Raw genomic sequence first — 25757 nt, forward strand, 5'->3', positions numbered from 1 at the left:
GTATTGATATTTTAAGTAAATAAACAAGCAAAGTACATCTTCTACTATGTATTCGACTTTAAATTGTGTTAATGGTATGTGAATTTTTGATTTACCAAATCTTAAAAAATGCATGCAAATCTTTTCTTCTATAATTTCTGCCTTTTTAAGAGCTATGCTTAAAAGTCCTCCCCCATTCCAAGAATATAGAAATATTGACCTATTTCTTTTTTACTGCTTTCGTACGTCTGTTGTGCACATTAAAATCTTAAATCTACCTGCAGTTTATTTTTATTAACAGCATATAGTATTATTTAGGAAAATAACTAAATAGCCATTCTCCTAACCCTGTTCCATCCTTTTCCTTCCAGATCTGTAGTGATTCATTGTTTGCACATTAAATCCTTTCGCATGTTTAGTTATGTAAATAATGTCTAACCCTACACCTGTTTTATTTGCCGCTGTTTTCATTATTACAGCTTTATGCTATGTTTTAGTATCAGACAGTCATGTTTTCTAAGAAAATGTTTTTAATAAACAGTATGTTTTTACTTAAATGGTTTTAATGTTTTAAATAAAATGTTTTAATTAATAATACATAAAATATAATGTAATAACCCTTTCAAGTTATACAGTTTGAATTCAGGTTACTAGACAGAGAACTGTTATGTAGAAAAACACAAATCCATTAGCCCCGTGCCCTGAGTTTCTCAGTCAGTAAATCTGGGGTGCGGCTCTAGTATTTGCATCTCTAGCAAGCTTCCTGATGGTGCTGCGGCTGCTGGTCTGGGGACCACAGTTTGAGAACCTCTGCCTTAGGGTAAATGATTGAAATAAAGAATATGGTCAACACGAGTGGTATCAATGTCTGCATTCACTACCCATGTCCTCTCAGACTTGGGATGAGCCCGCCCCCTGCACTGTGTGTGAGCATCTCCCTGACAGCATCTCTGGCCCTGCTCCTGTCTCGAATTCAAAGCCGAGCCAAGAAGCATCACCCTCATTTCAGTGACACCAAAGGTGCTCAGCCTAACAGCACAGCTGCCCTCCGGGTCATGGGAGTCAGCTTTGGTCTGTTATAAGCAGGAACTGGAGAAAGGGAAGGACCCCTGCCTTCCTTTGCTGTAGCTTCTCCTGATTTTCCATATGTTTGAGGGGAATGGAGCAGAGAACTCCCCCTTTGCTTTCCTCATTCCCACTTCCTTGGCTATTTAATCACTCAGTGGTCCACACAAAGGGAGAGTTAATTACTAACACCTGCTCCCAGACCAATCGCCAACTTCTTGACAGAGATTTTGTGTCTACCCATTCCATCCAGTGTAAGCATATTTAAGGAAATAAAGATAGTCTGACTCGTTTAGCTATACATATACTGTATCTCTATGGAGAAAAAGGCCTCACTTCTTCCTTTATAAGGGGATGGACATTCTTTGCAGGAAATAGAATAGCCTTGCTGCTGCTGCTGCTGCTAAGTCGCTTCAGTCATGTCCGACTCTGTGCGACCCCAGAGACAGCAGCCCACCAGGCTCCCCCGTCCCTGGGATTCTCCAGGCAAGAACACTGGAGTGAGTTGCCATTTCCTCCTCCAATGCAGGAAAGTGAAAAGTGAAAGTGAAGTCGCTCAGTCGTGTCCGACTCCTAGCGACCCCATGGACTGCAGCCTACCAGGCTCCTCCGTCCATGGGATTTTCCAGGCAAGAGTACTTAGAGGTGCTATTTGCTATGGGGTTATTCTTCTTTGTTATTCAGACAGTAGTATATGATTATATTTTACATGAAATGTGTGATTTTAGGAAAACATTTGTTTTCCCTGTTCTTGGTTACTCATATTCCCTGCACTTACTAGTACGTTCTATATCAAGGTCACGCAACAGTTAGGTTAACAGTTGTCTGCATTTCTGAGAGGGAGACACTTTCTGGAAATTTCTGCTTTTCATTTTCCCCTTCATGGTATCTTAAATGTGCCATTCGAAGACCTCTTCTTCTGTCACAAAAAAGGTGAGAGTTTCCTATATGACCCTTTCTGGCATTCATTCCCTAATTCAGTGCACACTGAGCAAGGCTATGTGTGGAGCCATGGGAACACAAAAGACACATCTCCTATCATCAAGGCCTCAGTCTGTACTGATGAAGGCAGATACATTAGTGAACAATTACAATAAATACTGCACTGGAGCAAATCGGAGAATGCCTAGGGACGAATGCCAAGGGCCATGTCCTCAGTGAGGTGGGGAGCCTGTCAAGACACAACTCCCAGAAGACATGACCTTTAAATGAATCATTGGTGGAGGGAGATTTGTATATGACTACTTATTTATTTCTATTATTAACTGTTATTATTACCATTGCTTCATTTTTATTGACTTTTGGAATAGCAGTGCATCACATTTCTGACAATACCCTAAGTATAACAGGGATATAGACATGCTGTCCAACAGAAATATGTAATTTAAAAGTTTTCTAGTAGTCTCATTTTTAAAAAGTAAAACAAGGCAAGTTGTGTAATACCACACTTTATTTAAACCAGCAAATATAAAATTAACATTCCAACATCTAATCAACAAAAAACATATTAATAAGATATTTCACATTCTTTTTCCATACCAAGTCTTCACATTGATACAAAGTATATTTTTGTATAACAGATCACAGTTCGGAAAAGCCACATCACAAGTGCTCAGTAACCACATGTGACTAAGTGCCTACACAGGCATAAGTCTTGACTCCATTTCTGCCCTGAAGCTACTGAGTTCCTCTCCCTAGAAGCAGATATTGTGGGTAGCCTCAGATGTGTTCTTCCACTGATAGCTGATATATATACAAGCAGTTATAAACACATATGCACAAAGAATGGGATAGTAAACACACTGGAGTGTATCCCACTTTTTTCACTGAATAAATCTTGGAGATGTGTCATATCATTATATAGGAAGTAAGCTCAATCTTTATCTTACTGCTGCAGAGTATCCTATTTTATGGATGTCACAAATTATTCATTTAGTTCTTATCAGTGGGCATGTAGGTGGTTTCTGGTATTTGGTGCTTATTTGAGCTGAGTTTTCAAAGAGGTAGAGGGCAACAAGAGCCAACCTTCTGAGGCCGGGGGGATGATAGTCTAGAGAAAGGGACCAACATGGAGCACAAGGACACATGGCATTTAGGGATAATTTCTTGTGGATCAAGATGTCTGGACAGTGGAGTGTGTGTGAACCCAAAAAGAGGGGGAAGAGGAGGCTGGAAGGCAGGAAGAGATCAGATTGTAAACAGCCTTGCAAGTGTCATGTTAAGGAGTTTGGACTTCATCCACAATGGAAAGTAATCACAAGGTTTTAAGAAACAGAGAAGAATTAATAGATGACTGAATTAATAAATGGGGGCGGGAGGGACGAATATTCCATATGAATGATTAATAGATGTAGATGGGAAACAGAAAATAGACATTTAGAGAACTACATTAATAAGGGCTGCAGGCAAGATCTACCAATGAATATTCAAATTAGTGGATAAAACTTTTCAAAACAGAATATTTGCATAGCCTCAAAGTATCTCCCCCCAAATATGTATTAACTATTGTGATGGATATCTGAATGTTCTTTGACACTCCCTCTTCAGGAAGTGGAGCTTAATTCCACTGGACTTGCTCACTCATTTCTAATGAATAGGATTTGGAAAAAGAAAACTATCAGGAGTAATTTTACAGTGGACAAACCTGGCAGACATTACCTCCACCAAGTGATCAAGGTCAGCATCGCCAGTAACGTTGGTGTAGGGTGCCCCTGAAAAATGAGATGACAATGGCACTTCACCTCTGTGGCGTCCCTCCCCAAAAGCCATAACCAGAGGCTAATTATGAGAAAGCATCAGATAAACTCAAACTGAGAGGCATTCTATAAAATCTTTAATCAGTACTCTTCATAAGGGTCAAGGTCATAAGAAACAAAGACTGAGAAACTGTCATACACGGGAAAAGACTAGAGATGTGTTGACGAAATGCAGTGTGGGACCCTGGAACAATAGAAGGACATTTGGGGGAAAACTGGAGAAATAGAAAGTCTTTATTTTAGTTACTATCATTACATCAGTGTTAATGTCTTACTTTTCATAAAGGTACCATAGCTATTGAAGATGTTAATATTAGAAGGAACGGGGGGAAGATAAACCATGATACTCTGTATTATCTTAACAAATGTTCTGTAAATATAAAATTATTTCAAAATAAGTTTTAAAAAAGAATCGGGGAGTATCATCATTAGATTCACATTTTAGGAGCATCTCAGTGGTTGCAGTGAGGAATAAGGCTGGAAAGGGAAAGACCAGAGTAGGGAAGTTACAAGGTCTTGCTACAAAAAGTCAGGAAGGGATAGTAGAGGCCCACCCACATACGGGCAGAGGCAGCAGGAATCAGGGGCCAAGGGCAGATTGGAGATAGCTCTAGAAGGTAACTGTCTCGCACCTGGTGAGGGTTTGGTAAGGAAACAAGACAACTCAAGATGACACCTACCTCTCCATCTCTAGGAGTTAGACAGTATCATTCACTGTGATGGAGAAAACAGGAAGAACAGTTTTCAGGGAAACTTTAGTTCAATTTTAGACCTTTTGAGTTTGAAGTACATTTGGCAGGTCCAAGTGCTCATCAACAGATGAATGGATAAACAAAATGTGGTATGTCTACACAATGGAATATTATGCAACCTTAAAAAGGCATGACATTCTGACTCATGCTACAACAACCTTGAAAATATTATGCTAAATGAAATAAGTCAGATACAAAAGGACAAATATTATACGATTCCACTTGGTTGAGGAACATCAAGCAGGCCAGTTCCTAAAGACAGAAAACTGAATCGAGGTTTTCAGAAGTTGAAAGGAAGGAGAACTGAGGAGTTACTATTTAATGAATACAGAGTTTCTGTTTGGGATGATGAAAAAGTTCTGGATGGTGGTGATGGTGTTACAACATTGTGACCATACTAAAATGCCTCTGAATTATACACTTAAAAATTATTAAAGTGGTTAAAGTTTATGCTATGTATTTTTACCACAATATTTAAAAAAATAGAAGGCCATTATTAATGCTGCAAGGAAGTCAAAATGAGATAAGTTCTGAAAAATTATCATTTATATTATTCTATGACTCAGAGGCCATTGGTGACATCTCCAGAGCTCCTGTGGTAGAGAAGAAGTGTTAAAAATCAGATTACAGTGGGTGGAAGGGTGATTGAGAAGTGTGTTGACAAATATGGCCAAATCTGGCTTGCTACCTATTTCCATAAACAAAGTTTTGTTGGAACACAGCTCTGTGCACCCCTTCGTGTGTATATTGCTTTTGGTTGTTTTTATGCTACCCCAGCTAGGCTGAGTGGGCTTCCCAGGTGGCTCAGTGGTGAGGAATATGCCTGCCAGTGCAGGAGACTCGGGTTCAATCCCTGGATCAGGAAGATCCACTGGAGAAGGAAATAGCAACCCACTTGGTATGCTTGCCTGGAAAATCCTGTGGACAGAGGAGCCTGGTGAGGCTTCAAGTCCACAGGGTTACAAAAGAATCAGATACGACTTTCTGACTAAACAACAACAAGCAAGGTTGAGTAGCTGTCGCAGAAACCGTATGGTCTGCAAAGTCAAAAGTATTTACTATCTGGACCTTTACAGAAAGTTCCCCAACCCTTGGACTAGACAAAACGCCAGTCTTTCAAGTAGTCTGGTGTTCTTAGACAATTCCTGCCTTTGCAGTGAAGTTGTTGAGTAGACAGCAGTGCCCTTTCAGTCACCAAACAGAACAGACCAAATGCTGAACAATAATAATGATAAATAAGAAGGAGAAAGAAGAGGAAGCATGGGGAAGAGAGGAAATTCATTCCTTCCTTTCTCTTCACCATTACCTTCTGTCTCTTACAACCCTGGAAAAAAGGATTGAAGGTCTCTCCACCCAACCCCCCAAAACTACTCCCCACTAGTAAGTTCTCACAATGACTGGTGATAATAAATGTTCTGAAATGGCCACAAACTGCAGTCTGGTTTAAAGTTTCCTCATTAACACAGGAAAATGCCCACAACCTGAGGCTTTTCAAGTGTTTATTAATTTACTTTCTGGGACCGAGTGCCAATATTTATCAGATCAAAGCGAGAGCCGCTGTCTTTAGCATTTACTGTGTATCAGGAATGATGCCAAGTTTTGAACCTAGATGACCTCGTTGATAATCATCAGAACCAGCATATGGCCTTTCCCCATTTGACCAGTGGAGCAGCTGGGGCCCACTGGGGTTCCACACTCAGCCACAGACCCACAGCAAATTAGTAGCAGTATGAGGGTTTGACTTGACTTCCCCCTGATTCCAGGGACCAGGTTGTTTCCACTGCACCACGCAGTCATCCTGTCCTCCACTTCATGATGGTTGAGTGGCATCTTGTGCCCCTTCTAAGCAGAATCTAATATTTGGTGGGTTCTCAACCTATTTTAAGTCATGGGCCTGTCTTTTCATGCTGAGTTGGCTTATGATGTCTCAAGTGGACTGTAGGCTTTATTTTTTTTTATATTTTTATAATGTTTTATTATAAGCACAATCAATTCTTTGGAGAATAACAGATGAAGTATGCTTGCCATATTCATGACAACAAAAATTCACCTTACATTTCACTGTGATTCAAGGTATTACTTCCAATCTTCTGGTTGCTATCCTTTTTCACACTGTTGGACAAAAGGGTGCTTGATGTTTGATCCCAAAAGGAAAAGACCGTGCAGATCCTCTGGTGTGTTTCCTGATAGTCATTTTTCCCCCCTCTGGTTTACACAATCAAGTGGACTGTAGGCTTTAGCATGACCTACTTCCCAACCTGTTCCTGTGCTCCTTCTTCCAGAAGCCCCACTTTGATGGTCAGTGTGGTTCTTCCCAGAGGTATTTCTCTAAAACCATCTTGCTTGCGTGCACTGTGCCAGTGTCATGCAATACCTGGGCTTCACTTGTTCCCACCTTACCGTTTATTTTTACATTGTCTGCAGTAATTCCTCAAGCTCATGGTTAGGGACAGAGACCCAGTAAGGCAGCAAGAGGGTATTATGGTGACTTCCTCAGTTCCCATCTATTCACATCCATATGTTAAGCATGTAAACACGTAGCACTGTGTGACTTCTTTCCTCTTTAAGGTTGTCCTTGATAGCACAGCCTAGATTTCTGCAGCCATCAAATCAGAACCAAAAGGGAATTAAGAGGCCAGCCAACCCTTGACTGTACCACTGAGACCACCAACCGAGGACCAGAGAGGATTGGCAACTTATCCAGGCACACACAGCTTATCAGCAGCGGGACTGGGAAGGCCTCTGGTCTCCCGGCTCCCAGCCTAGAGCTTATCCTGCTGCTGATCGCTGCCTCCTGCCTGCCTCAGTTGATGAAGCAGGGGCCCATCCCCCTGCCTGTGGAGTGCTTACCTTGGAGCCCTTTTCATGAATGAGACCAGATGCAGAACTCCACATTGATCATTTCTGTCCCTCCCCTTTCTGCCTTCTGTTAAAGGCAGCCCCCCAGCTCCCAGCTGGCTCCTGTCCCCTCCCCCAGCCGGGAGAAGTTATTACATGAAGAGATCAGCTTACCAGTTTTCTTCAGAGCAGAGGCTGAGCTGGGAGCTCCGGGCAGTACATGAGGGAGAGCGGAGGGAACCAGTGCGGTGCCTAGCGGAACTCCAGGGCTGGAATCCCGAGACACAAGTGCATCTGCTAGCTGTTAGCACTTGGCAGACGGAGTTCTCCTCTAGGGTAGTTCTAATTTTGGGTAATAATGTTTGTCAGCTACCTGATATTAACATTGCTCCACGTTCAAACAGCAGTGTTAGCAAGACCTGGGGGAGAGGTAAGCCAAATAAAATATCTTGTCAGAAGTTGTATTTTTGTCAGCATTATATTTCCTCTTCTATCTACCAAGAGGAATCAGGGAAGGGGTTTTTATGGTGTGCAAAGAGTAATGCTTTATTTTGCTGTTTTAGGCTTGCCTTGCCTTTTCTTATAGGAAGATTTCTTTGCTTCTTAAAAAATCTTGTAATTTCTGAAACCTTTCTCTGGTACAGTGAAAGGTACACCACATACCACACCAGGGGATTGGCATGGCTTTGGTGACAGATACCTGGAGCATGTACGTTTCTAATTCTGCTGTTGCCAAAAAAAAAAAAAAAAAAAAGTACTTGTCAGATTCCAGTAGGGACTGTTACCTGTTGAGAATATTTCTCCAGTGTTGCTTATGCATGCTAGAGGAATTGCTTTTCTTTGCTGCTTTGCATTACGTTTTTATCCTTCTTAGCTTTGATGTGCTTGGGGGGGAAAAAGTCTGTGCTTAACTTAGTATCATAGGTTTGAAGAGCGGAGTATAACAGGTCTTGGAGCGTCCAAGATGTACCATAGACGGGAGGCATGTATAAGACCCATGAGGATGATTTATTCTTATTGGCTTAGCTCATGTTTGCTGGATACATTTCTGAACATCATAGATGCCTGTAGGAGCCAGTTTTTGACACAGGCAGAGATCGGAAAGGATGATCATATGGGCTGGAGAGGGAAGCTCTTGGGTGTAGCCACCATCACCTGCAAAGAAGCCTGCAACAAATTTACCTCATCCACTCCTTTTACTTCTTATTCTGATGAAAAGTCTTGGAGACTGAGGGCTGAATTATGCGAAGACAGCCTTTTTCCTGAATCCATCTTCCCTTTGAAAAGCCAAGTGCAAACTGTATCTCCTAGAAATGCCACGGGACCACTTCACAGCTCTGCCTTTTGTTAGCATTGCAGGGACAGAGAGAGCTCTGAAAGCCTCCGGTAATGACTTTCCCTTTTCTAAGAGGAGTGGAAGGGAGCTGCTCTCAAATCCAGGCTGCAGGGCAAGCTGTGGTTGCAGCAGGCTCGTTACTCCGTTCAAAGCAGACATGTGGCGCAGAGGCGTGTGGCCACGGGTCATTTGTCCTAGGCTTTTAGCCTATTAGTTACCCGTGTCCTCTGCAGATATTTTCTGGGCCTGTTGGGTGGGGGCTGTGGGTAGGAGGTAGGGGTCTTGAATGGGAGCTGGAGGAACTGAATTGGGTTAGTGACGCTGGAGGCTGAAAGCAGACAGACCATTGCCCTCTAGTTGCAGTTGAAGTTCGCAACTTCCCTGTTGATTTTTCAGTGTGGAGAGTAAATGACAAATGGGCTGGCCTGACTCAGCCTGGAGCACTTAAGCATGTGAGGGGAGAGCTCATATGGAAAATATTTCTATCACCGCTGCATGCGCATATGGTCTGGGGAGACCCCCGTACGGAGCAAATCACAGCGCTCCAGCAGCCCCTCAGTGGCGTGCCAATTACTCTTATTAACAGCGAGGCGAAGGGCAGGCTCCAGTTACCTGCGCACAGCTGGCTCCCAGGGACTCTGCAACGCGTGTGCTTCGAGCCTTGTGTCACATTCGGAGAGGGCAGTGGCTCTGTTTCACTTTACAATCAGCACAGCAGATGAAAAATGAAAGGGGATTACACGGGCTCATCCAAATCTTGATTCTGTTCAGACGGTGCTCAGCGTGCAGGAGAGGAAGGCAGGAGTTCTGTCTTTTGAGTTAAAGTGTGTGTGCTTAATAGTCAGAAAAACCAATCAGAGGTGATGAATGCCTGCTGTCTGTTCCTTTGTTCTAGCCTGCTATGCTAAATAAAGACCCTCCGGTGCCTTTTCCTCTTTTCATTCTAGTTTTCCTTCCTTCCTTCCTTCCTTCTTCCTTCCTTCCTTGTGTGCTGCTGCAAAATCTTGGCTCCATAACTACTATGCTCCTAGAAAACTGTACATTTAGGATTCCTTTCCCCTTGTTGGAAATGAAACGATGAGGAAGGAACGTAAGTATGAAATGCCCCTCCTCTCCTTAAACAGAATGTCACTTATACAGAGCTTTGGAGAATGTGACATTTCTTTATTAAGAGCCTCTTGTTTTATGGCCATGTTACTTACAAAAGGCACCCGTAAACATGTGGCCTCTTCCCTGTGTCACCCAGGTTTTCATTTTCTCGGCCAGCCAGTTTTCTTGCAGGTTTTGATTATCTTTCCTTTGAATGTTTATAAAAACACATGAGGAAAAGGAAGGAAGAGGAAGACAGTATTATACGCCTCGTGGTACTTGGCTGGCTGTGTTCTCAGTGTGGATGGGTGCAGACTCTGGGCAGCAGCTCAGACTCAGTTTCCTAGGGGGTGAGGTCCTGCCAGATCACCAAGGGCTGGCATATAATGGGAGGAGATGGTGTGGTTCAAAGCAAACCTTATTCAGTGTCCTGTTGCTGGCACTGTTGGCACTGGTGACTGTCAACCAAGGACAGAACAACGCAGTATGAGGTCACTACATGTTTGGAGAACAAACACAGAGAAACACTGTTCCTTCTTTAATTTTCTGGTCGCAGGAGCATTAAACTAAAAACACTGAGGTCCCTGGAATGCCTTTGCCCTTGTCACAATAGGACAGCACTGGTACACAGCTTGCACAGACTGTGTACCTCTCTTGAAAGAATGTAAAGGACTGTGAGTCACGCTGGACTTTAGGTGCATTTGTCGGTGTGGGAAACATGCTAGGATCCCAGTTTCTTTGCAGCATGCCACAGAATGGGGTGTGGGGATGTGCCTGTGCATTCCCTGAACTTGGACTTAGCTTCTCATATTAGGCCAGTGTTGTTGTTCAGTCGCTCAGTCGTGTCCAGCTCTTTGTAACCCTATGGACTGCAGCATGCCAGGCTTCCCTGTCCTTCAGGGAATGAAGACCAATGAGATACTGTTATATGTGGGGAGCGATAAGGAAGGAGCTAGAAACCTATATAGTTCTGTACACTGTAGTGAGACAAATTCTTAGAAGTGAGTCAAAAATATATTTATTTTCATTTTGATGAAGCAATTTGGCAAAACCTATCAAAATTAAAAATAAATATCTCAGGGTACTTCCCGGCAGTCCAGTGGTTAAGACGTCACCTTCCAATGCAGGGGGCATGGGTTCAAACCCTGGTCAGGGAGCTAAGATCTCTTTTGGCCCATGACCGAAACACCAAAACATAAAACAGAAGCAATATTGTAATGAATTCAATAAAGACTTTAAAGATGGTCCACATAAAAAAAAAATCTTTTAAAAATAAATAAATATCTCAGCTGCTAACAGTTATGGGTCGTGCCTTTTAAAAGAGCAGATTTTATGGTATGTGAGTACTATCTCAATTTTTAAAATTAAAAATAAATAATAAATATCTCTTTGACTCAACTTTTCCATTTCTAATACTTTATCATATAGATTTACTCTGAATTTGCCCTCTAAGCCACCTTCCATCATGTGGCTGTTACGACAGCCTGTCCCTCAATAGGGAACTAATGAGCCCGAAGTCCAGCGTGACTCACAGTCCTTTACATTCTCAGGGGATGCACACAGCCCATACAAGCAGACACCAATGCTGTTCTATTGTGAAAGGACAAAGGCATTCTAGGGACCTCAGTGTTCTCAGTTTGATGCTCCTGCAACCAGAAAAGGAAAGACAGAACAGTCTTTCTCTGTGTTTGTTCTCCAACCCATGCATGGACCCCAGACTGGGTTAGTTCTGTCCTTGGTTAACAGCCACCAAGACGTTCAGAAAGAATGGTGTACCTCTTACATGCACTGATAAGAAATGACTCCCAGGGTATGTAAGAAAAGAATGACATATAAAAATGCTACCCTTTGTGTAACATGGGTTAATATCTTTGTCCTTCCTCTCTCTGGGAGGATATATGAGAAAATGGGGGAGAATATAGCATAGCTGGGGAAGGAGGGCTGGTGAAACTTACAATTTATTATACACTTTTAGTTCCTTTTGAATTGTGTGTCGTAAACATGTCTTATCTAGTTAAAGAATAATATTTAAATATATGATGTAATAATAAATCACTCGGTAATAAATAAAGCATGTGATTTAACAGATAAGATCCTCAGCAATTGTTCATAGCCCATGCTAAGGTGAAGTGTACATGAGCTAATAGGCGTAACACTGAAGTCAGTTCAGCTCAGTGATTCCTTTAGGGCTGAAAGGATGCTTTAGCTAGCTCGTTCATTTAACATCTACTTATAACCGTCTGTTTTCTCATTCTTTTAATTCTTTTGAATTGGATGATAATTGCCTTACAATGTTGTGTTGGTTTCTGCTGTACCACGACATGAATCAGCCACAAGTATACCTATATCCCCTCCGTCTTGATTCTCCCTCCCAACCCCTCTCCAGCCCACTAGGTTGTCACAGAGCAGCGAGTTGAGCTCCCTGTGTTATACAACAGCTTCCCACTGGCCATCTGTTTTGCATATGGTAATACATGTATTTCAGTGCTACTCTCTCAGTTCATCCCACCCTCTCCTTCTCTGGCTGTGTCTCTATACCTGCATCTCTGTTCCTGCCCTGCAGGGTGGTTCATCAGTACCGTTTTCCTAGATTCCACATATATACTTAAATATACACAATATTTGTTTTTCTCTTTCTGACTTATTTCATTCCGTATAACAGGCTCATGGTTCATCCACCTCAGTTCAACTGATTCACATTTGTTCCTTTTTATGGCTGAGTAGTATTCCATTGTATACTAGTACCATAACTTCTTTATCCATTCATCTCTTGATGCACATCTAGATTGCTTCCATGTCCTAGCTATTGTGAATAGTGTTGCAGTGAACACTGGGGAGTGTGTATTTTTTTCAGTCATGGTTTTCTCAGGGTATTTGCCCAGTCGTGGTATTGCTGGGTCATATGGTAGTTTTATTCCTAGTTTCTTGAGGACTCTCCATTCTGTTCTCCATAGTGGCTGTAGCAATTTGCATTCCCACCAACAGTGCAAAAGGATTCCCTTACCTCCACATCCTCTCCAGCATTTATTATTTGTAGATTTTTTTTAAAGTTTTACTTTTATTTTTGGCTGCACTGGGTCTTCATTGCTTTGTGTGGGCTTTCTCTAGTTGCAGAGTGCAGGGGCTACTCTCTAGTTTTATTGCACGGGCTTCTCATTGTGGTGGCTTCTCTTGTTGCAGAGCGTGGGCTGTAGGCACGTGGGCTCAAGAGTTGCAGCTCACAGGCTCTGGAGCCCAGTTGTTTTGGCACAGGGGCTTAGTTACTCTACAGCATGTGGGATCTTCCTGCACAAGGGGCGAAACTGGTGTCCCCTGCATTGCAAGACAGATCTTAACCACTGGACAACCAGGGAAGCCCTGTTTGTAGATTTTTTGATGTTGGTTCCATTCTGACCTGCTTGAGGTGATATCTCATTGGAGTTTTAATTTGCATTTCTCTAATAACTTCCCTGGTGGCTTAGACGGTAAAGCGTCTGCATGCAATGCGGGAGACCCAGGTTTGATCCCTGGGTCGGGAAGATCCCTGGAGAAGGAAATGGCAACCCACTCCAGTATCCTTGCCTGGAGAATCCCATGGACAGAGGAGCCTGGTAGGCTACAGTCTACAGGGGTCGCAAAGAGTCAGACATGACTGAGCTACTTCACTTCCTTTCACTTTCTCTAATAATGAGTGATGACACATTAGCTATGTTAAGGGGTGATTGAAAGGATTACCACCCACCAGCAGACTCACAGATATGGAGGACAAACTAGTGGTTACAAGTGGTTACTAGTGGCAAGATAGCAATGTAGGATTAAGAGGTACAAACTACTATATAAAAAATAAATAAGCTATACGGGTATCTAGGAATAGCACAAGGAATATAGGCAATAACTATAAATAGAGTGTAACCTTTAAAAATTGTATATATGTGTGTTGTACACCTGAAATTTATATAATATATAAATATAACATTTATATAATATTTTAAATCAACTATTTCATTTTTTTAAAGATTTTTAAAATGTGATAGTATGTGCAGAGCTCTCAGCTTGATGTGCCAGGCACAGAGTGAACAGCACTTATTGGCTATCACTACAATTGCTATTGCAAATGCTACCAGGGTGTGCCACCTCAGTGCTGGAAAAAGGAAGACAAAAACATAAGGTCTTTGTCTTGATGAGCTTATACTTTAAAAGGGGGACAGAGTGTAAACAGTCAATGATTATACAATAAGAAACTCTTTAATTGCAAGTGCAAAGGCAAAGAAGCAAGGAAATCTGCCTAAGAAAATGAAGAAGGACTCCAGAAACAACGTCAGTTTGAAAAACTCAAAGGGTTGTGCATTGCGGGTCTTCAGGACAACCCCCCAGTTCACCAATTCACAGTGATTCTTTAACTCAGAATATAGTCGCACATACAGCTATGAGTTATCACAGTGTCAGGCCACAGAGCAAAGTCAACAAAGGAAAAGGTGCATGGGATGACGCTGGGGAGAAAGCAGGAGAAAGCTTCCAAGGATCTTCTCCCAGTGGAGTCACACAGGCCCCACTTCATCCCCCCAGGAATGTGTTGTGACAACACTTGTGAAATGCTGCCAACCAAGGAAGTTGGTAGAGACTCAGCACCTCGGTTTTTTGTTGGGGGCTGACCACACAGGCACTCTCTGCCTGCCATGTACCAACATTACACACTCCCACAGGGAAACCTCTCTTCAGCATAAACCATCTTGTTCACATAGTATATGCAAGCCAGCCACTCCTACAGTTCTGGGAATGCCGAGCTCTGTTCCAAAATCTAAGTTCCCGGACACTAGCCAATGGCCAACCTCATAAGCAGATGTTTCTAAAGACAGTCAGGTCTGCTATGTTAACTCCTCTGCATGGATAGGTAGGCATCTTAAGGGGAAAAACAGGGAAGGAGGATGTTCTTGGCAGAGCGAAAACATCTGTAGAGTCACAGAAATAAGAAAGAATTTAGCATATTCTGGAAACAGTTCAGATTACAGAATGTGAGGAATGTGTCAGGAGATTTGTCAGTCACCTGGATCCCAAGGGTTGGAGTTTTCTGTGCCTTTGGAAGTTTCAGAAATTCTGTAAAAAAGAACTGGAATATAATTGCTTATAATATGTATGTGTTAGTTTCCACTATACATTGAAGTGAATCAGTTACATGTATACATACATTCCCTCTCTCTTGGACATCTGTCCCTACAGTCTTACGACTATATTTTTATGGCACATGATCTTGGTTACCATTGTATAACATTTTCTCGGTCATAGGTTATTGAAATTATTTCCCAAGGATTAAAATAAATGAAATAGTGAAGATAGCAGTGACTGCCTTTATAAGAAGGTCACCATCCTTATTAATACCTGAAGTGTTATTTGTGGCAAATAGGAATGAAGGATCAATGTAATACCCTGAGAGACTGATTCTTTGTGCATTGTTCTCAGTGGCTCCACCTTTTTCTCTTATGAATAAAATGAAAAATAAACTATGTGGAACTGATTTGATAGTGCAAGACCTGAGTGTGAGCCTTAGGTCCACCATGTCTAGCCATTTGACTTTTGGCAGGTTTTTTAATTGGAGGGTAATTGCTCGATACTGTTGTGTTGGTTTCTGCCATACAACAATATGCATCAGCCATAAGCATATATATGTATATACATATATACCCCCTCCTTCTTGAGCCTCCCATTCTAGGTCATCGCAGAGCACCAGGCTGAGCTTCTTTGTTATATGGCAACTTCCCACCTAGCTAGCTATTTTACACAAGGTGATATATGTATTTCAACGCTACTCTCTGAGTTCGTCCCACCCACTGCTTCCTCTGCTGTATCCACAGTCCGTTCTCTATGTCTGCATCTCTGTTCCTGCCCTGCAAATAGGTTCGTCAGGACCATTTTTCTAGATTCCAGATATATATTTTTTTCCTTTCATTATGAAAACTTATTGTTGTAAAAACAAATTCAAGCAATAAAGAAATGCAAAGAATAAAAAGTTAAAGGTTCCTCTTTACTTTCGCTCACTTCCCAATTTCTCTTCCCTCCCCTAATGAAACCATCAATAAAAAGAACCATTTCTACACATTTACAAGCACAAGGACGTGTACACATGCCTAAGACGTGCAAATAATGAGTTTTGCTCCTTTTCTGAGACATGGTGCCTCTTGTTTCTACCTTTTGTCTAATGGCAATTGCTAGGATTCCCAGGAAACAGTGTCGAGTTAGCACAATGAAAATGAACATTCTTGTCCTCTTCTGGACTTAAATGGGAAAGCTTGTAATATTTCATCACTAAGTGTGATGCCTGCCAGATATTTTAAGTAGATAAATTTTATCTAGTTTTAATTTCCCTTCTATGTTTTTATAGAAAATGGTTGTTGAATTTTATCTAACTCTGTTTATCTTCATAAAATGATGATATAATATAATCTTTTAATCTACTTAGGGAATTATGTTAATAGATCTCTTAATGTTGGATTCTCTTTGCATTCTTAGAACTTAACTTTCTTAATCATAGTGATTTATTCATTGTTTGCTAGTGGATTTTATTTGTGAATATTTTATTTTGAAATTTGTCTTTTTTAAAAAAATGAGTACTGTTGGTTCATGGATCTCTTTTATTGGGCTAGACTGGGTTTTGCTGGTTTTGTAAAGTACATTCAAAAGTTTCTCATACTTTAGTGTGCTTTGAAATAGTTTAAACAACAGAGGAATTAGCCTTTTCTTGAAGCTCTATTGAACTCAGTCATATAACCAGTTCTTTTATGGAGTGGTAGTCTTTGATTGGAGAAGGCAATGGCATCCCACTCCAGTACTTTTGCCTGGAAAACCCCATGGACGGAGGAGCCTGGTGGGCTACAGTCCATGGGGTCGCTAGAGTCGGACACGACTGAGTGACTTCACTTTCACTTTTCACTTTCATGCATTGGAGAAGGAAATGGCAACCCACTCCAGTGTTCTTGCCTGGAGAATCCCAGGGACGGGGAAGCCTGGTGGGCTGCAGTCTCTGGGGTCGCACAGAGTTGGACACGACTGAAGCCGACTTAGCAGCAGCAGTAGCAGTCTTTAATTACCTTTTTTCCTTCTTTTTTGTTTCTAAAATATGCATAATATTTAGTATATTATCATATATATATATAATATACAAGCAAGTCGTAAAGCAAAATAATAAAACAAACATCTAAGAGCCCACCACCCAACTAAAGACATAAAACATTTTCAACACTCTATGTTGCTCCCAGGTACAGCCTCCTCACTTCTCTCCCTCAGAGAGAAACATCATTCTGAATTTTATGATTGTAATTTGTTTGCTTTTTAAGAAATAATACATACATATGTATGTATCTCTAACTAATATATTGTTTGATTTTGTTTGATTTTGAGTTACAAAGATGCGCTATCTTGATTTTTTTAGGTCAAATTGATTTTTTGTCAACAGGAGAATGCATGTATCTGTGGTTCTTTCATTTTCACTGCCACATAGTATCCTTCTATGTAAATATACCATATTTTTTCCTGTTGATAGATCTGGAGCATGAACATTTTGGAACATATCTTCACATATATGTGCAAGGATTCCTTTAGGGTGTATACCTAGGAGTTGAGTTCCTGGGTCATTGAATATGTGTTTGTTTAACTCTACAATATGATGTCAAATTGATTTCTTTTTAAAATTTTATGTATTTTGTTTTTGGCAGTGCTGGGTCTTTGTTGCTACACAGGCTCTTCACTAGTTGCAGTGAGCTGGGGCTGCTCTCTAGTTCTCATTGCGATGGCTTCTCTTGTTGCAGAGCATGGGCTCTAGGGTGCCGGGATGTCCATAGTTGCAGCTCCCAGGCTCTAGAGCACAGGCTCAGTAGTTGCGGCACACTGGCTTAGCTGCTCCATGGCATGTGGGACCTTCCCGGATCAGGGATCGAACCCTTGTCTCCTGCATTGGCAGGCAGACTCTTTACCACTGAGCTACCAGGGAAGCCCTGACAAATTGATTTCTAAAAGATTATATCACTTTTCACTTCCACTAGCAGTGTTTAAGATTTCTCAATTATCTATCTGCTTGTCAATGTTTGGCATTAACAGGCTAATTCTTGCTGATACAGTAGGTATAAAATGTGATTAGTCTATGTTAACTGACACTTCTCTGATCACTAACTCTTGCAATATAGAATAATTTTTACATGTATACCAGTTATTCATGTTTTCTCTTGCATGAAATGCCTGTTCATGACTATTTTCTGATTTTAAATTTGGTTCTTCTTTTTTTCATCACTGATTCAAGTGTTCTTTATGTATTTTCAGTATGAATCCTTTGCTTGTTATTCCATAAACTGTTTTCTCCAGTTTGTGCCTTGCATTTAAATGTTTATAGTCTTTTGATAAACAAAAGTCTTCAGTTTTAGTGTATTTGAATTTATCAGTTTTATTTTGTTGCATTACATCTTTGTCATGTTTAAGAAATTATTAATCCCAAGTTTATGGAGATATTATCCCAAGTTCTCTTCTAAAATTATTGAAGTTTTGCATTTCACATTTATGTCTTTAATACTTGCAATTGGTTCATCTGCTTAATGTGAATAAGGGATCTAATTTCATTTTTTCCCATATTGGTAATAAATTGTTGCAGGACCATTTATTGAAGTCTCTCTTATTCTTACATTGTAGTGTGTCTTAGCTATTCGTAGATATTCTTTATGAAATTTGAAGTTAAATCTTCAATTTTCCTTGAAAAATCCTTTAGAAAATTTTAGCAGAACAATATTGAATCTGTGGATCAATATAAGAGCACTAACATCATCCCAATATTGAGTCCTTATCCATGAACATACTCTAAGCCTTACATTTACTTAGGTCTTCTTTGAATTTTTTCAATAAGGTGTTATAACTTTACATAAAGGTCTTGCGCACTTTTAATTTTAGATTTATTCCTAGCTACCTTATTATAGTTTTGTTATTGCAAATTATTTTTTAATTATTTTTTATTTTTGCTGATGCCTAGAAATGCAAATGATCTTATACCAAAGCAACTTACTAAACTCTCTTATTAATTTAAATCAATTATCTGTAAGAACATCTATGATTTCTAAGTACATAATCATGTCATCTGTGAATGACTTTGAATAATGACCACTTGCTTTTTTTTCCTTTTTCAATTCTTTTACATTTTATTTCTATTTATTTTTCTTGCACTTACTAGAACCTCCAATATTATGTTGAACAGCAGCAGCAGCAGAGCTCATGTTATTTTGTTCCTTATTTAATGGGAATGCTTCTAACATTTTGCAATTAAGAATGAAGTTTGTTGAAAGTGCTTGGTTGTATCAAGTTGATAAATTCTCTTCTATTTGCTAAGGGATTCTTACTTTGATCATGAATAGGTATTGAATTTTACCTAAGTCATTGCCTCTGTCTCTTGAAATGATCATGTGGTTTTCCTTCTTTAATCAGTCTATTGCAGAAATAGACATTATAATGTTAAGCCATCCTTGCATTCCAGGAATAAATCCTATTTAGTTATGATATATTTTGATTTTTATTAAATTAATTCTACATGTAACTGTTTTGTCCAGAGGGTTTTTAAGAATTTGTATTCATGAGTGAACTATTAACTCTTCTTTCTTCCTTTCTGGTTTGTTTTAAGGCTATACTAACCTCATAAATTCACTTCAGAAGTGTTTCCTTTTTCCTGGAAATGTTTTAATAAAATGATTATAATCTATTTATAGAGAGGCACATGAAAAAATGGGCTTGGCTTGATGTGGTGGTTTCTTTTTTTTTTCCTGAGGGGAAATTGTAAACCACTGATTCAATGTGTTGAATGGTTATAGGAAAATTAAAGCTTCCTGTTTCTTCTTGGATAATGTTTGAAAGTTATGTATGTCTAGGCATTTGTCCATTTCATTTATCTTTTCTACCTTTTTAACATAAATATGTTCATTATATCCTCTAATTATCTTTTCAGATGTTGCTGATGTCCTTAGTTTTTCCTCACATTGTTCCTCTATGACTTCTATTTTATTGACCATTCTCAGGAGAAGTCTGTCAAATTTATCAATCTTTATGAAAAATCAACTTTTGGCTTTGTCAAGCCTCTGTACTTAAGCTTTGTTTTCTATTTGATTAATTCTGCTCTTCTTTTTACTTCTACCTTCTTTGAATTTATTCATTTTATTTTTTCCTTTAATTTCTTTAACTCCTTAAATTTATGGTTAGCTCATCAATTTTCAGCCTTTAATCTGTTCTAATATAAGCATTAAAGAAGGTTTTTTTCCTTGAAATATCACTTTTATTGCATCCTTAACTTTTGATAGATAGTATTTTTATTATTTATTTAAAGTGGTTTTTAAAACTATCATTATGATATTTTTTGGCCCATACATTATATCATATTTTCAAAAGTATTGGGCTTCCCTGGTGGCTCAGATGGTAAAAAATCTGTCTTCAGTGCAGGAGACCTGGGTTCAATCCCTGGGTCAGGAAGATCCCCTGGAGAAGGGAATGGCTACTCACTCCCGTATTTTTGTCTGGAGAATTTCATGGACAGAGGAGCCTGGCAGGCTACAGTCCGTGGGGTTGCAAAGAGTCGGACACAACTGAACCCACTTTTTGAAAGTATGGCCCAAATTCATTTCTAACTTGATTACCTTATGGTCAGACACAACTGAGCGACTGAACTGAACTAAACTGATGGTCAGAGAATGGGGTATCTGTAGTGCTTATTCTTTTAAATTAGTTGAAACTTGCTTTATGGCCTTGTATATGGACAGACTTTATAAACATTTTGAGTGTGCTTGAGAAGAATGTTCATTCTTAATATTAATAACTGGGTATGGGACTTTTTATGTAGGTATTCAATCAAGATTGTAGATAGAATTTTTCAAGTCTATGTCTTTGCTAATGTTTGTCTGTTTTATCTATCAGTCTTTTAGAGGGACATGAAATCTCCCACCAGCTGCTCTGCTGGCCGATGGAGGAGATGAGGCATGACTGATCTCGCTGTTTTTCGAGCAGTTCTGTCCTTGATATTAATGACCACTCTTGCTAAATAGCCTCTCCTGTTCATTGTACCTGTGGTTTCTGTGTTTAGAATTTTTTCCATCCCTGTAGTAGTCTGTTTTAGTAGTTTTTTCTGCTGTGATTTTTTGCCAACATAACCTTTTTAATATTCAGAAATTCCTCAAAAATGTTTTATCTGTTGATTGTATCCTTACTTCTTTTATAGTTGTTTTTACAACATATATATGTTTTCTGCTGTATGAATGAAATTTGTAGAAGAAAAGAGAAAAACAAGTACTTTTGCTCAGTCTACCATCTTGACCTTTATCAGATACATTTTTATCCTTTCTTCTTTTCTTCCTTTTCCTTTTTCTCCAAGCATGTGTTTATAGAACAAAGACTTTTTCTAGACCTCTGTTTCCTCACCTACAAAATGCAGATAATAGTAGTATTCATCTCAAGTCCATATAAGGAACATTAATAAGATAATGTCAATGTAAGTGCTTTGCAAACTGTAAAGAGCTATACAAATAGGAATATGGCCTTTAGCACCTTTCTTTAACTTTCCTTTAAATAGCTGATGTAAAGCGGCTCAGCTACATTAGAGAAAAGTGATTAATCGTGGTTGGCATATCATGAGAGACACAAACAAAATTTTAGTAGCCACTTTTTGAGAAAATTACTTGCCAAGAAATGTTGGGTGCCTTACTAGAAAGTCACAAATTTTATAAATGGAAATATTTATTTAGTCTAAACGCTAATGCCATGGTGGTGTCTTATTCCCCTATTTTCTTGCACTGTATTCTTGGCATGCATACTCAAATTAGTTATTTCTCCTTTAAAAAATAATTTTTAACTTATTTGCTGATTCAGCATATTACATAAATTTATTTACTTTAGCTTAGAAAATTAATTTGAACTGACAGAAAAAAATGCTAAATTTTCAACCCAGGCATATTTAAAAGACAGAATGAGTAATTGATGTAAAAGGCCAAGTGATTTGTATTATAACATACTGAAATCTGCCTATCTACACTTTTCTTTCACATTCCTACATTGCACCAATGCAAAACTAAGCAATTCTCAATTAAATCCCACAGCTCTGTATTGAGTGCTAGTTTGTGTATGAGGTTTGTGCTAAGTGTTCTGGGATTCCTTAGGAGATAAGAGCCACCCCCCTGCCCCATCCACTGTCCTCTAAAGGCGAGCACGTGGGTTAGTTAAAGGAAACATATAAAGTACTCTAATAAACATATCACACCCTATGGTGAGGATCAGGGACAGTCTTATGGAAAAAATAGTATTTGAGATGTGATTGAAGAATGCTTAGGCATTTTATGGACAGATAGTGGAGGAAGACATTCCAAGCCTCAGGAACAGTATAAATAAAGACATATTAAATTGAAAACTATAAAGGCATATTTAGACAACGGCAAATAATTCTTTTTTTTTTCCTCGACCAGAACATTAAGTACATGCATGTAGTAGGAGATAGTGCATGCAAGACAACTTGGGGACATATGATACACAATACAATTCCAGCCTTAGAGAAAGGATCGAAGCTTTGTTTGTGGTCAAATATTCCAATTTTTGTAAATGTTCCATGGAAGCTTATAAAGATAGACTTTACATTTCTGTTAAAAATATAAATGTATATGTGTGCATTCTTCCATGCAATAATTATATCATTCCTTTCCTCTGTGTGGCTATGTTCTTTTATTTCTTAAGTTCTACTAGAAATAACTGAAACTAAATAATTAAATATGTTCCAACTTCTCAATTCTCTGAATCTAGAGGTGACCAATAACCTGCAAATGCACACTGGGAAGCCCTGAATAGTGTTCCTGTCTTTAGTAGAATGAAGAAGACCCATGGGCTTTGAGGCACACGAGCCTGAGCGTGAATCTCCAGTCCTGCACGTTCTTAATTAGGCAAGGTCGGTGACTTCCCTAAGCATCATTGTTCTCGTCTTTAAAATGGGGAAGGACTTCCCTGGTAGTCTTGTGGTTAAAAATTGACCTGCCAGTGCAGGGCACCCAGGTTTGATCCCTGGTCTAGGCGGATTCCACACGCCACAGGGCAGCTAAGCCCACACGCCACAACTACTGAGCTTGTGCACCTACTGCCTATGCTCTGCAACAAGAGAAGCCACTGTAATGAGAATCCACTGCAACTAGACAGTAGCCCCGGCTAGCTGCAGGTAAAGAAAGCCTGGGCACAGCAGTGAAGACCCAGTGTAGCCAAAAATAAATGAATCAATAAATATTTTAAAAAGAAAGTAAAAAAATAAGATGTAACATTTAAAAAAAAATAAAATGGAGGGTCATGTCAACATCATAGAGTTTTAGTAAAGATTTTTAAATCTTAGTTGCAGCACACAGGATCTTTGTTGCGTCCGGCAGGATCTTTCAATATGTTACATCAATTCTCTAGTTGTGCCGTGCCATCTCAGTAGTTGTGGTACACAGGCCTAGCTGCTCCACAGCATGGGAGATCTTTATTCGCCAGGGATTGAACCCTTGTCTTCTACTTCGAGAAGCAGATTCTTTACGACTGGTCCACCAGGGAAGTCCCTAGTGAATATTAAGGAGGTGATTTCCATGAAGTGTTTCGTACCCAGTAGAGGCATGATGGATGACAGCTATCCTGGTTGTAGAGTCTAATGGAAAAAGATTCTTCAGTAAAGCTTCAAGGAGATGTTTATCAAATTAAAGCAGAATATAAAGTGAGAGAAAGAGGATATAGATTGGCAGAGAGCATCTAAGGGAACAAAAAAGAGAAGATCCTAGAGAGGGGAGGTTCATGGTCAAGATACCACAATGTGGCTCCAAGTTTCTCAACCAGATATTACGGAGGCAAAGGCTCTCAGTGGGAGAGAAAAGAGAAGAAAACATCCAGGATACTTTAAAATGGGAGGCTCAGAATGGCCTACTACAAGCGGAGAAAGAGCAAAACGAGGATTCTTAAAGCTAGAACAAGTCAACCACACCTTCCTCGTGGGTGAAGAAAGGGATGAGGAGGTCACTGTGGTTTTCCTGGCAAAAGGGTGGATAACAAGCACTCTGTCTACTCTAGAGCCAAAAAGTGGTGTTAAACACCAAATTCCAATCTCTTGAATCATTATTTGAGAAGGAACCTTAAGATAATCTAGTCTAACCCATTAATTTTGAAAAGGAGGAAAGTGAATCTTTTAAGAGGTTATGTGGCTTGCCCAAGACCACACAGTTGCTCAAACCAGAGCTGGAGGGCGAGTGGTCTAGAAGCCACAAAATCACCAGGGGCCTAGCTGTAGCATTTGAAACCTTTGGGTGAGTAAAAGCTTAGGGGGAACTTCAAAGAGAGTGGTTGTGGCTTTAAATCTTCTTGGCAGCAGCAGTTAAACCAGATGCATTAAATGTGTTCAATGCTATTTGTAAGAGACCTCAGCTGTGCAGTTTGTTCCCCAAGTATGTTGACCCACAGAACGGTTAGATTTGTGCATCAGCCTTCTAGGTCTGTAGGAAGGTGGCCAGGAGGGAGGGGGGAAAGGTGGAACCTAGGCTTCCACTGCACTCAACAATGCATTCTTTTTTCCTTTGATACATTTTAAAATTTATTTATTTTTAATTGGAGGATAGTTGCTTTACAGTATTGTATTGGTTTCTGCCATACAGCAACATGAATCAGACATATATATTCATATGTCCCCTCCCTCTTGAACCTCCCTCCTACCTCCCACCTCATCCCAAACCTCTAGATTGTCACAGAATACTGGGTTGAGCTCCCTGTGTCATACACAGCTCCCTGTGCCATTCACTGGCTATTTTACATATAATAACATATAGCTTTCCATGCTCCTCTCTTAATTCATCCAACCCGCTCCTTCTCCCACTGCATCCACAAGTCTGGTCTGTATGTCTGCATCTCCATTGCTGCCCTGCAAGTAGGTTTATCAGTACCATCTTTCTAGATTCCATGCATATGCATTAATATATGACATTTGTTTTTCCTCTTTCTGACTTATCTCTTACTCGTATAATAGGATCTAAGTTCATCCACCTCTTAGAGTTGACTCAAATGCATTTCTTTTTATGGCTCAGTAATATTCCATTGTATATATATACCACAGCGTCTTTATCCATTCATCTGTCGATGGACATCTGGAGCAACACATTCTCTTTGGAAGGCCTGCTATATGCCAGGCACTGTTCTAAGTGGTTGGCATACATCAGTGAGTCAACCAGATAAAGGTGCTGACCTCGCATTCTAGTTTTCGTGCTCTGAAAAGCAGAGCCTGAATGTGGTGCAGTGTGTGTTTCATCACACCTTCCCCTCTCTGCCCATTCCCAGTTTCACCACTTCTGTGACACCCTAGCACACCATCTCTGGCCTGGAGTGCCCTCTGCTTTGGCGCATAACACAACATCAAGCCTTGGATCTGGTTTGATCTCTGTTGCTCTCTTACTAGTGTCCCCCGTGAGCATCTGATCTCGGGGTGAACCTGTGAGCACTGGAGACTGGGAAACCATCTCTACATCCTGCATCATCCCGCGGGGCACAGCGCCGGGTCTCAGTTGCGTGCAGGTGGCATACGTTGATAGAGCCTCCATGTAAGACAGGCTGAAGCAGAGCAGCTGTGTCACAACCCTTTGGAGATAAAAGGTAGGAGAGTCTGGCTGGAGGACGCACTTGCAATACTACTCCAGGAATCTTCCCTGTGAGCCCCAGGTAGTGAAGACCCACTTAGTGCCCTAGAGGCAGCTCCTTTGGAACCACATCCTCTAAATGCTCTGGAAAACCCATTCAAAGGGAATTGAAATCCCAAATACCACTGAAAACATCTTAGAAGTATGAGTAAGCACTATGGGATTGTTGGATGAAGGGGGCCCTCTAATCGTGAAGCAGTTTGATGATTAACAGAATTCTGAGTCAAGACTTGAAGTCAGATATACACCATAATGGTTAAGCCAAATAACACTTAAT

General features: G+C 40.2%; 1 protein-coding gene across 4 annotated transcripts in view; it reads left to right on the forward strand.

Annotated features, from left to right (window-relative positions):
• THSD4 (thrombospondin type 1 domain containing 4) overlaps nucleotides 1-25757 on the forward strand; it is a 677746-nt gene that overhangs the window by 440365 nt on the left and 211624 nt on the right. The window contains exon 1 of one of the 4 annotated variants that reach the window (NM_001078030.3): nucleotides 7542-7820. The exons of the other annotated variants lie outside the window; for them this stretch is intronic. Coding sequence (NP_001071498.2) covers nucleotides 7749-7820 — 72 coding nt within the window. The 5' untranslated portion in view covers nucleotides 7542-7748. Of the gene's footprint in view, nucleotides 1-7541; nucleotides 7821-25757 lie in introns of those variants that run through there. 4 annotated transcript variants of the gene reach the window in all.

Source organism: Bos taurus, chromosome 10, assembly GCF_002263795.3.
Source record: "Bos taurus isolate L1 Dominette 01449 registration number 42190680 breed Hereford chromosome 10, ARS-UCD2.0, whole genome shotgun sequence".
NCBI classification, from domain to species: Eukaryota; Metazoa; Chordata; class Mammalia; order Artiodactyla; family Bovidae; genus Bos; species Bos taurus.